The 11035-nt window shown below is 55.6% G+C and overlaps 3 protein-coding genes and 1 non-coding gene across 4 annotated transcripts; 2 read left to right on the plus strand and 2 right to left on the minus strand.

Annotated features, from left to right (window-relative positions):
* Positions 1–67: 67 nt before the first annotated feature.
* On the plus strand, positions 68–1856 carry MFIFM68171_09294 (COP9 signalosome complex subunit 12; the record flags this gene model as incomplete). Its single annotated transcript, XM_071064713.1, has 3 exons — positions 68–399; positions 461–776; positions 828–1856. 3 exons carry the CDS (start codon positions 68–70, stop codon positions 1854–1856), a joined length of 1677 nt encoding a protein of 558 aa, XP_070920814.1.
* Positions 1857–2963: 1107 nt separating this feature from the next.
* On the minus strand, positions 2964–4428 carry MFIFM68171_09295 (Glycoside hydrolase family 132 protein; the record flags this gene model as incomplete). Its single annotated transcript, XM_071064714.1, has 3 exons — positions 2964–3726; positions 3781–4010; positions 4069–4428. 3 exons carry the CDS (start codon positions 4426–4428, stop codon positions 2964–2966), a joined length of 1353 nt encoding a protein of 450 aa, XP_070920815.1.
* A 2409-nt stretch (positions 4429–6837) lies between these two features.
* Positions 6838–6940, minus strand: MFIFM68171_t154. The gene is made up of 2 exons: positions 6903–6940; positions 6838–6881 (listed from the first exon to the last, which is right to left on the minus strand). It is a non-coding gene; the product is annotated as a tRNA-Leu (tRNA).
* A 384-nt stretch (positions 6941–7324) lies between these two features.
* MFIFM68171_09296 (Cryptic loci regulator 2 N-terminal domain-containing protein) lies at positions 7325–9034 on the plus strand (the record flags this gene model as incomplete). The annotated part of the gene is made up of 2 exons (XM_071064715.1): positions 7325–7523; positions 7596–9034. 2 exons carry the CDS (start codon positions 7325–7327, stop codon positions 9032–9034), a joined length of 1638 nt encoding a protein of 545 aa, XP_070920816.1.
* Between the last annotated feature and the right edge of the window lie 2001 nt (positions 9035–11035).

Here is an 11035-nt window from a genome sequence, read left to right on the forward strand (position 1 = left end):
CATCCCGCTCTCATACGGACGCTCACCAGCCAATCCAACCCGAAACGGCGCGTCGCCGGCCACGACAATGAGCCTCGTTGTTGAGTTCCTGAGCAGCATTCGGAAATTCCTCCTAGACCACAATGGCGATGAGCTTCGTAACTGGTTGCTGGTCGAACATGAAGTCCCCGTTACCTACTTCCAAATGGGCAACGAGCTCAGGACTGGCTTCCGCTCCAACTCCAATGCGCTTGAGAAGTTGATTGAGAGAAGTCTTCCGGAGGAGGATAACGTACCCGAAGGAAAGGGATCGCCGTGGCCAGGATTCAACTCGTTCATCAAGGACTACTTAGAATACTGGCGCGACGCGGATTTTGACGATGTCGTTCGACTGCATTCTCGGCTTAGCGAGCTTCTCATGTACAGTTCCTGTCCGGGCCATCCCACGCTGGCGCTTTGCTAACGTGTCCCTTGCTTCTAGCTCCTGCGCAAATGCCCTAGCCAACCCTACGTATGGCATCATGCTGCTGCAGACCAGCATGTCGCTCTCTGAATCGCTGTCCAATTTGGTTATGAGCCTAACTCGGCAGCCCCACTTGCTCGCGCAGATTCAGGGGGACGCAACTGGAGAGGAGGCGGGCGAGAGGAAGTCCATCGTGGAGCTGGCGGCTGATATCATTCAGAAGATCTTTACATCTTGTCTGACGGACCGCTCCAGCACGAGATGGTCGCCACCGAAAGGGAAGAAGGTGGCTGTCTACCTCTTTGCGAACCTCACCTTGAAGTTACTGTTTGCTGTAAGGAGGCTCCATCCCATGCGCCTGCCAGAGTGTGCTAACAGCATGTAGTGCGACAAGTCCCGGCTTGCCGTCCAGATGTTCACAAATCTTTCCACCAGCGGGCCAGCACTCTCACTCTACCCGGCGTCCCAGCGAGTCACCTTCCTCTACTACCTCGGCCGCTTCAATTTTGATCACGGCCACTACCTGCGCGCGCACATGTGCTTTGAGGAAGCGTACCGCCAATGCCTGCCCCAGTTCCAGAAGCACCGCCGGCAGATTCTCACATATTGGATTCCGACTAACCTCCTCCTCGGCCGTTTCCCCTCCCGAGCCCTGCTCGGACAACCCGAAGCTGCAGGCTTCGCCGACATCTTCCTACCCATCTGTGCCGCCGTCCGCTCGGGGAATTTCGTCACTTTCCACCAAGCCCTCGCCCACAGCCGTGACTGGCTCTGGGACAAGGGCTTCTACCTCACCTTCCTGTACCGCCTCAAGCCCCTGATCTGGCGCTCCTTCACCAGGAAGACATTCCTTCTCACCTGGCAAGGCTCCATGGACGGCTCGTCCAACAGGGCCGCGTCGCTGTCCTTCGATGATCTCGTCACGACCGCGGGGTACGTGCAGAAGCTGCTGGAGGGTTACGTCCCCGCAAAACCTGCGCCGCGCGCACGCCCGCCGCACATCAACACCATCTTCATGAAGGCCGTGACCAATAGCGCCGCTGCCGAGGGGGAAGCCGACTCACTGCTCGTCCCGCCGCCGGGCGGGCCCCGATACCTGATGCCGTCCGAGGGCTTGATCTTTGGCAACAAGAAACCCGACCTCGACAACATCGAGTCGGTCGTCGCGGGGCTGGTCTATTCGGGCTTGCTCAACGGGTTTATCGCGCGCCAGCAAAGGAGGTTTGCCGTGGAGGGCGCCAAGAGAAAAGGCGGCAATCCCGTCGCAGCCGGCTGGCCCAACCCCTACGAGAGCATACTAGAGCGCTTCAAGGAAGAGTATCAGGAGGCCCTAGATGCTTGCGACAGCGGGGAGAACGTGGAGCCGCCTGGAGAGTTGGATGATGTTCCTGGTTGGGTACGGAATCCGCCATGATCTCCCTGTCGTGTGGGAAGAGGAAGCAAACTCTGTCTGATCAAGCAAATCACCAAAGTCCATGTGCTGAATAGGTAACAAATAAATGAATCTCCCGTTCTAAGGCCGCCGTGGTGGCTTCAGAAGAAGAGTCGCAGTTGCCTTGGCTCTAAATACTGCCTTTGCCCGCCCAAGTGTCTCCCTTCATCATCTCTCTCGACCCCAGATATACACACACATTGCACTGCACTCACGGAACAAAGGTTCAACTTTGCCATCGTCAATCATCTTCATTTTCATCCACTAAACCTGTCATGTCTACCTCCGGACGAAACCCAGGGGTCCTCATCAAAGCCGTCCCTAGTTGAACCGTAGCTGGGACGTGAAGAGCCGCGAGACCGACGAGTGTACCGACTTTCGTTTGTCCATTCCCCGAAATTCGTCCCGATAACAATTCCATTCGTCTTTCTTCACTCGTGCTCTTTTCCCGCCAGACATTTCTCCAGCCATGAACCAAGTACCAAGTCCAAAAACCTTCCCAAAAAAAAAGAGCCCAACAACTTAACAACCCTCCAATGACCGCAAGGTCCAAATCAAGAAAATAAATATCAAAAAGGGGTATATCGCTGAAGCTGCAACAAACAACAGACGTCGCGGTTGAAGGAGAAGAAACAAACAGCAGAATTAGGCTGGCGGAATCGAAGGCGAAAGTTGGCAAAGAGTCAGCCGTCGTCGCGGGGTTGCGGACCGCTGTAATAACAATAAACACTAGCGCAACCGGGGTTGGCGAAAATAAACGGTGCATCAACAATAGGTCGGGTGGGCGGTCGTCTGGCGAAGCTGGATCGAGGGGAACCGTGTGCCAGCGCAGTTGCAACAAAAGCAGGCCTCGGGAGACCATGAACCGTCATCATCGCCCGGACTAAAATATCGAAGCAAAGAAGATGCTAGCAAAAACTGCTGTGAAGGACTAAAGGCCGTCGAGAGTCGAGGGCGCGCGCCAAATCGCAATACCAGAAGACGACGTAACGGACAATGCCGCCCAATGCCACGTTGGTCTAGCGGAATATTGACGGGAACCGAATGTGAATGGGAACGACGCGTTAGCCGGTCGAGGGAAACAGAACCTCAGAATAGGGCGGCTGCAGCGACCAGAGCAACGACTAGGCCGGCGATGGCCGAGCCGCCGTTGTCAACGGCTGCCCCATCGTTACTTGGCGTAGCCGCAACGGGCGCCACCACCTTCGGCGTACTCTTCGTCGTCGGGGCGGGTGTCACGTTCGATGTCGTATAATACTGCGTCTCTCCAGAGACTTCCTGCTCTTGGAAGAGACCTCCAAGGAAATCATCTGATGTCGTCGAAGGCGAAATGGACGTGTACGATTCATCGCTGGGCGACCATGAAGAAACGGCAACAGACGTCGAGCTGCTTGGGGGTTTTGCTACAGTCGAGATGGTCGTCGGCCGCGGCGGCCGCGGCGGCGGAGCTTTGGATGTAGTGGCCGGCTTTTCCGATCCACCAGTATCAAACACCACAATGTTGGCTGTCTTCCCCTTGGGGACGGTAACGACGCAGAAATTGGCACCTCCAACTCCCTTGGTACCAACCGAGCTAGTAAGGCCATTGACACCGTCCTTGGATGGGTCTATGGAACAAGGCAGCCCGTTGCACCCCCCGTCAGGGCACTCGATCTTGATACCGTACTTCGGCCCGCTCTTCGCCAGCGGAGCAGAGAGGAATTCGGGGTTCCACGCGATCTTCACAAACGTGTCGCCGTTGGCCATGGTGTTGGCACCAGCAACGAAAGGACTCCAGTTCCCGATCGCCTCGCTAATCTTTCCCCATACACAACCTCTCGATGCGCCGATTCCGGGCGCGTTAACATAGTAGCTTGTGAGACGTCAGCTATGACCCCTTCAGGGCCTCGCATGTGGGGTTTCTTACTGTGCAGCAGTCCCGGCCCAATAGTCTGGTCCTGGAACAGCCAGTGTTGTCGTGTCTGTGACATCGGTCGGGATAATCATGGCTTCATTGCCGGGCAGGACGGTCTGGCAAAACGAAACGATCTTGCCGGCCTTGTTGACGGCCTTGACTGCACCTGTGCCATCCATGCAGTATGGCGAGTCCTCAAATGGCTTCTCGGCCTTTCCTCCGTTGCAATAAAGCCCGCCGTACTGGGAGTTGTCAGCACCGCCGTTCAAACCTAGATGGAAGCCCCGCGGCCACACTTACCATAGATTCCGGATAATTGTATGTCGTGTTCGGCTTCCACTGTGCCATCACCTTGCCCGGCACGCAGGCAATCGGGCACCACTTGCCATCTTCGCATGGTTCATCGGGGCTCATTGCGAAGCCGTTGTTCTCGGCCCCGGGAACGTACACCAGGTCCGGATGGTTGGGAAGCGAGCAAGTCGCTTTTCTTGCGGCTTTAGGGGCACCAAGAAGCCCACCCCGCTCATGGTCGTGTGTATGCCTCTTGGCATATTGATCGTGAGCATGTCTGTGGCCATGGCCATGGTCCGCAGAGATGACCTGCGTGGAGAAGAGAATGGAGGCCGAGCCGAGGGCGGCCTGAAGGATCGAAAACTTCATCGTCGGCAAGACTCGGGAATGTGAATGGCGACTTCGCGTGTCGCTTCCGGCGCAAGCGTGGAAGCTTAGACTACGCCGTACAAGTTGGCCCACAACCCAGATGGGGCCACTTCAGACGTCGAAATCCTTTCTTTCCTGGTATGCGGCTTCAGAGCATAGCGAACGCGGCGCGGGAAACACGGTGGGAATGGTCCGGCCTCGTAAGTTAAGCAGGTTGGCAGACAAACGAACGACGTGTGCAACCCGCTCAAGGATGAGATTGCGATGGTGGGGACCAGAAACCAAGACTGCGGAACGAGCGACAAAAAGGAGAGAATGTCCTGGCGCAAGGCAAGGGGAAAAAAAAAAAAAAAAAAAAAAAGAGGGTAAGGCGGTGCGAAGTGGAAAAGCGCGATCCGCTTGCCGGGGCTTGATGGCGTTTTTGCTCCATGTTTTTCTGGTGGCCCAGGGGAGACGGGTGCCACTGGAGGATCCAGCGCTGGGCGCCCATCTCGATAGCCTCATTAAACTGGCCAATCAGACTAGCCGTTCCTAGTCTCATGTCGGCACTGGCCGTTACATCGGCAGGGGCCATGTCAGGAACAGACGTCGTGAGCCAATGGCGGGTGCAGCTGGAAATTGTGGCACTAAAACCAAAGCGGGCTGACGAAATGAGATTTCCAACCGGCCGCTGCCCGGACTCTCCACGGCGCGGTGGAAAAGTGGAATTAAGGCCCTGTTTAGGCTTGATGGATGGATGGATGGATGAGTCTGCTTGCCGTCTTGGTCGGCGATCCTCCATTGCTTCTTTTGCGTGCCTTGTAGTTGCCGGCTGGTCGAGGGCCCATGCCGAAATCCCCCAGCTGTCGAGGGGAAATTGGGCTGTCGACCACAATATCGTTTCGGCGCCCGACGGCGTGATGACGCAAGGAGGTTCTCAGTAGCGAGGGCACGTTTGGGGTCCCCATGGGCCGCATTCTAGCCGAGCTCTACCATAAGCTATTTCTACCTACCAGGCCTCGACAGATCTGTCAGTGCCGCGGTGCTTCCCGGCCCCCGTCGCAGCAAGAGTTCTAGTGTAAACGCTATCTCCTTTGGAGCCACCAACACCAAAATACGTTGAAACGATAGGTGTTCTCAGAATAACCCCCCAGCGGAGGAAAGTCTCTGGCGAGCCGTTCCAGCGGCCATATCGCATCTCAAAGTGTCTGCTGATGCTGATGGTGCTGCGAAAAGACTTCGGGGAAGATGAGTCGTTCCTCTGACCCGTCACGTTGAACAAGCGTATCTTGACTCAGTATCCTCCTCTCAATATGTTCGTTATCACGGCTAATATAAAGTCATCATAGCCCGCCAGGTCTGACAAAGCTTCACATCGGCTGGTCTTGTTTCCGTTCCCGTTTCTCTTGGCAGACGGTTGGTTGTTTCTGTGCTATTTCCTGGTTTGCCGATCGTCGCGCCGCTTGGTTTCGCATGAACTGAGAGATTGAGTCGCCCGGTTAAACAGCAGGTGACTGACGGAGAGGATATTTTGGTTGATGGGAGCTACTTTGGTAGGGGGATGAGAGACCGTCAGGATGTGAGGTGCGGTTTTTGTGTTGGGATTGGTCGGTTGAGGGTGGAGAGATATCGTTGCTCACTCGGCTTATGGGGCCTGATCATCGCCAAACTTGCAAACCAAGCATCACGATCTTGTCGATCCTCCACAACGCCTCGATCTTTAGTCGTCGGCAGATCATTCATCCCACTTCTCTACGATCTCTACGCGCGATGCGATGGTGCCTAGACTCCGCGTACACTGTAGTCGACGACCACGCGATTCGTACTCCAGTGCGGTCGCCTCGCACATCCTTCTCGTGCCGGCCCTGGACACCGTCATCTTCCGCGCAACGGCTTCTCACGCGCAAAACGCTTCTATCGAGCCCCCCCCCAGCTTCCGTATTATTCAGGTATCGGGAATTCCGTCCGATCTCAGTTTACCACATAAAGCAAATTCCACGACGCGAACAACGGACGATCAGCAACAAGCCGGATCTAAAAGCCCCAGAAAGCCTGCTTTTGATAGATTAAGCGGCAGTTGCATCTGCCCGGCCAGGCAGGGTAGATCATGGCGCGCCTCTTTGGTTTGGATGCTTCGTGTTCCTTCGAGGTTTGGGGAGATGAGCTTGGTGAAAGGTAGGCTGCGAATAGAATTAGATCTCGTGCAGGCATCACTGCATATGCGGGAGATATGCCGCTATATCGAGTGAGTAGCACATGTTGCGAGTAATACTTGAGTAGACCCGTTCAGACCGTAGATAGACTGTACTGTCCACATGCCCTCCGGAGGCAGCAATTGGTCAGAGAAGCCCCTGATGATAAAAGAAGAGCGTCGGAAGGACACCAAATGCTTGCGGCATATCGTTGTAGGGATGGGCAAAAGATATATGCTGACAAGGGTGAGATTCGAACTCACGCCCCTTTCGAGACCACGGATAATGATTAAGGGTTGAGCACCTTAACGTGGCGCCTTGGACCGCTCGGCCACCTTGCCTTGGAATGCTTGTTGTGAGCTGTGTCTGCTGCAGAGGCTTTTTTGTGGAACTCGGTATGGTGGGATGGGCCGGGCATAACCTAATCGAAGCTGTGGGGCGGCAGGTTTGCCCACTTCTTAGGGCTAATTGTTGCATTCAAGTTGTTATCCTTCCTTGATTCCTACTTCCCTCGAGTCTCTGAATTGTGATACGAATAAAGGCAGGCGTTGTCCTTTGCTCTTGCCGGCGTCCGGAAAGGCGGTCCATTCCAAGCTACAATCAGATGGAAGGAAGATCCGTGTGATCTGCACGTGATTTACTTCAACATTTACATCTCACTCCCGTTCACCACACGTACCACATTCTCCTATGTACTTCAAATGTTAAGCTTCCAAACACCAGCAATGGCAAATGCAGCCTCGCAAAACGATGCGAGCGCCGATTACTGGCCCATCCACATTGTGCGAAGCGATGGACAAGGATACGATGTAAAAGACCACTTTGCCCTCGATCCGAACGAGGACCAGGACGTGGCGCAGCTCGAGCGATGGGAAGTCATCGTCGCCGGCCATCTGCAGAATCAGTTGGCTCCGAAGGGCGACAGTACGTATTTGTGATCAACTGGGATACGTATCTCCTAGCTATTGCAACGAGTGACCACTGACGGCATTTCAGAGAGGCAGTACAAGCTCGCCGGGTTTCCTAAAGGCTACGAGCTGCGTTGTGCCGTCAGGAAGGACCGTGGCAGGGACTACTTTCTCTACGGGCATCCGGCAGGCCCCAAGGCATACTACCGCACACCAGGCGAATTTGCCCTGCACGCTCTGTGGCTAGTCAGCGATTCGACCGACAACAGCCAATGTCCCTGCGATTTATGCCCAAGGTATCTTGAGGCCAGAGCCAGGCAGCAACCGCTACCAGCCGTCCCTCAGCAGCCGGCGGCGCGACCGCCAGCACAGTCTGCCCCCCCCGTAGCGGCGAGCGGCCTCGCGCCGACGACCACCGGTCCTCCTCCCGGGACAAGCGGTCCAACCAATGTTTTCCGTGTTGGCGAACTGGTCTGGTATAGGCACACGGCCTGGCGGCTCGGGGTTATCCTGTCCATCGCTCCGAAGCCGGGCAACGCAGCAGCGCCTGGGGCATCCGATGCGGACTACAGTTTCACACTCGCGCCATTGGGCCACTTTCTGCTAGCCCAGGGAACCCTCGTGAAGGGATCTGACTCCATGCGCCCGTTCCTCACCTTCAGTGTGCCCGACGCGGACATGGACGATCTCAAGGACAAGACTTTTGAGGCGGTCGACTGGCAGAGCCTCACCTACAGCTACTCGCAGGACCCCGATCCTAGCAAAAAGGCCATGAACCTGCAAAGGATTGGGCTTGAGGCATCAAAGATGGGTGCCCGTGCCATCAATGACTGCTTCTCGACCTTTGGCCTCCTCAGGGAAGGCCCTACGCCCAACAATGACATCCACACCCAGCACTACACCGGTGTCTACCTAGGCGCAGAGATGGTCTGCGTTGGCGACCCCATCCGTGTCACGCCGACTGCATCGGCTGGCTCCACCACTCTCGGCGTCAGCGCGACCGTGCCCGTGCCGCCCGATGCCACCCTCGTGATGCTTATTGACCAGATCGTAGTCGTTACTTCGCTTTTGCCGTCCGGCCCCGCCGCCGCCCACTCCGGCTTACAGTTCAGGGGCAGCCTGTACCGTACCGTCCGGTCTCCAGCACACGCCCCGCCTGGAGGTGCAGTTGCCGCCGAGAACCTTGGCCCGGCCTTTGCCGAGGAGCTCGCGACACGCAACGCCATTGATACGGACAAGGCTATGCGTTGGTGGTGGGTGCAAGCGGCCCCGGGACTGCACCTCCGCGCGGAGCAGGACGTACAGGGGCGGTTCTATGTTACGGAGAAGCTCATGAGCATTATCGATCCTGTACGGTACCAAAAGTGGGTGGAAAACGGACAGCTGGAGGAGGCGCCGGCATATCTGAACAACAGGAACCAAAGTGGGGCCGGTCATTTTTATGGCCGTCGGCCTTGCAGAGCGGCGACCTTGGGCCAGGCAGTATCGGTTAAGTTTATGGCGCCAGCGGGCATGGTTGAGAATTGAGCGAGAGGGCGGGTTTACGAGGCGTTCGGTACGGGTTTCTCGTCATCGTAGAACTATAGTCTGCGGCAGGCTAAATGTGGATGGGCAGGACGGGAGCGTGGACGTCATGATTTACTCCGACATGGACAGCGCAGCACAACTTAGTGAGGGTTCCCTCTCGTTCTTACCCAGTAGCAGACAAATAAACCTTTATCGTTATGCCCTACATAGCAGCGAAGTGTCTCACATGCATCACAAAGGTTCCTAGGCACCAGAGAATTTGAAGCGACCATCATGCGCCAAATCGTTCTAAATAGTTTCCACCAAGTCCATTCCCATGGGTCTCCGTCTTCACTGTTCGAGACACAAGAGCCAGACCAAACAAGGATGTTGTAACACTACAGCAGTGCCATACCGGAAATAGATGGCGAAGGATCTCCACCGAGGCCATGACACAGAACCCGGAGAGCTGGGTCGTGCCGAAAGAAGCGGTGAGCGGGACTGACGGGAACGGAAGTGACAAACTTACATCAATACGGTTCAATACGTAATAATGTAAACCCGCTAGTAACCCATTATAGTTACAAAGAACGGCCGAAGAATTCTCTCTCCCTTGGCACTGTGGAAATTGTTTGTTGTGTTTTTGCTAGGTCCAAGCGAAGCCTTGACGGAGAGGGTTGACAAACGCATGTAAATGATGCATGTATTACGAAGGCTTTTTGGGGGGAGGGCCGGCTGCGGGAAGATGCGATCAACAGTCCAGAAGAGTGCTGTCCCAACAGATCGACCGCATCACCAAGAAGCTGCGGGGCCTCCGAAAAGTTTTGGGAGGGAGAAAGCGGGATTGTGATTGTCCTATGAATGTGCAGTGCCATTGGAAGGGTCGTCAAGAAACGGCGCCCAAAGAATATGATTCCAGCGACTTGCTTTGCGAACCAAATTTCCGCCTCGTCTGGAATCAGGTGTCGTGGTTTCCGTTTGGATGGGACTCTGTTACACGACGCGCCCGGCCCGAACTTTGACTGGCCAACCCGACACATTCAAGCTGAACAGTCAGCCGTCCCAAGAGTCCGGGTCCATCGCCCCATCTCAAATGAATTTAACCATGCTTTACATTACCGAAAAGATAGGCCCGATTCCAGTCTCCGTGCGGCGCAGTTTCCCATCGTCGGTAAAAATGCAAGGGATGGAACGGGATGCAGTCAGAATCCTACCGGTGGTAAGCTTGGATGGTTGGTTTGCGTGGCTCGGTTAGCTCAGCACGGTCAACCACTCCGTTACCGACCCGTCGGTAACCCGAGCACAAGCAAGAAGCCAGGAGGAACCCAGGAGGAAGCTTGGAGGGACAACGAAACTGAGAGGGCACTTGGCAGCCAGCCAGATCAGCGAACTGTGACACGCGGCTAAAGGGCATACGGTAAAGTAACGAGAAGTAGAGAGAAAGTGAGAATAAGGAGTGGGGGGGGGGGGGGGGGGGGAAAAAAAAAAATAAAATAAAATAAAGAATCCACACGACTTAGTTCCTGCCTCCGGCTTCCTGACAGAGCATCATGACCGGCCCAAAATCCCAAATTCCTGACCGGGGCGCCACCTCATACCGTAAAAGTGGAAGGTGGCATAGTTTAAAAGGGCAGTTAGTTGAAACCCGCGTGATTCGACATCCAACCTGCGTAGGTGGCGTCCAACAGGCCAACGCCTCGAACCGACCTTTCACAGCCGCCGCCCCGACTTCTCCAACCCAACCAACCCCCTTAAAAATTCCCGCCAACGTGGAAAGGGAGGGCGGGACGACTCGCTGTCGTGACCCTGGGTTGCCTAACGAATGGTAATGCATGAAAAACACAATAGCTCCAACGCATCCCTTGCTTTACTGCAGGCTGCCGGTATCCAACGAAAAACCCTGAAACGAGCCGAGCGGCTGACCCTGCCCTCAGTGCGCCTGTACTCCCACACCCACACCCACATCCCCCAATTGCCGTGATCAAAGGACCCAAGGGAATGGGACGCGGCAATGTCTTTTCA

This window comes from Madurella fahalii, assembly GCF_045866475.1.
Source record: "Madurella fahalii IFM 68171 DNA, scaffold_5, whole genome shotgun sequence".
NCBI lineage: Eukaryota > Fungi > Ascomycota > Sordariomycetes > Sordariales > Madurella > Madurella fahalii.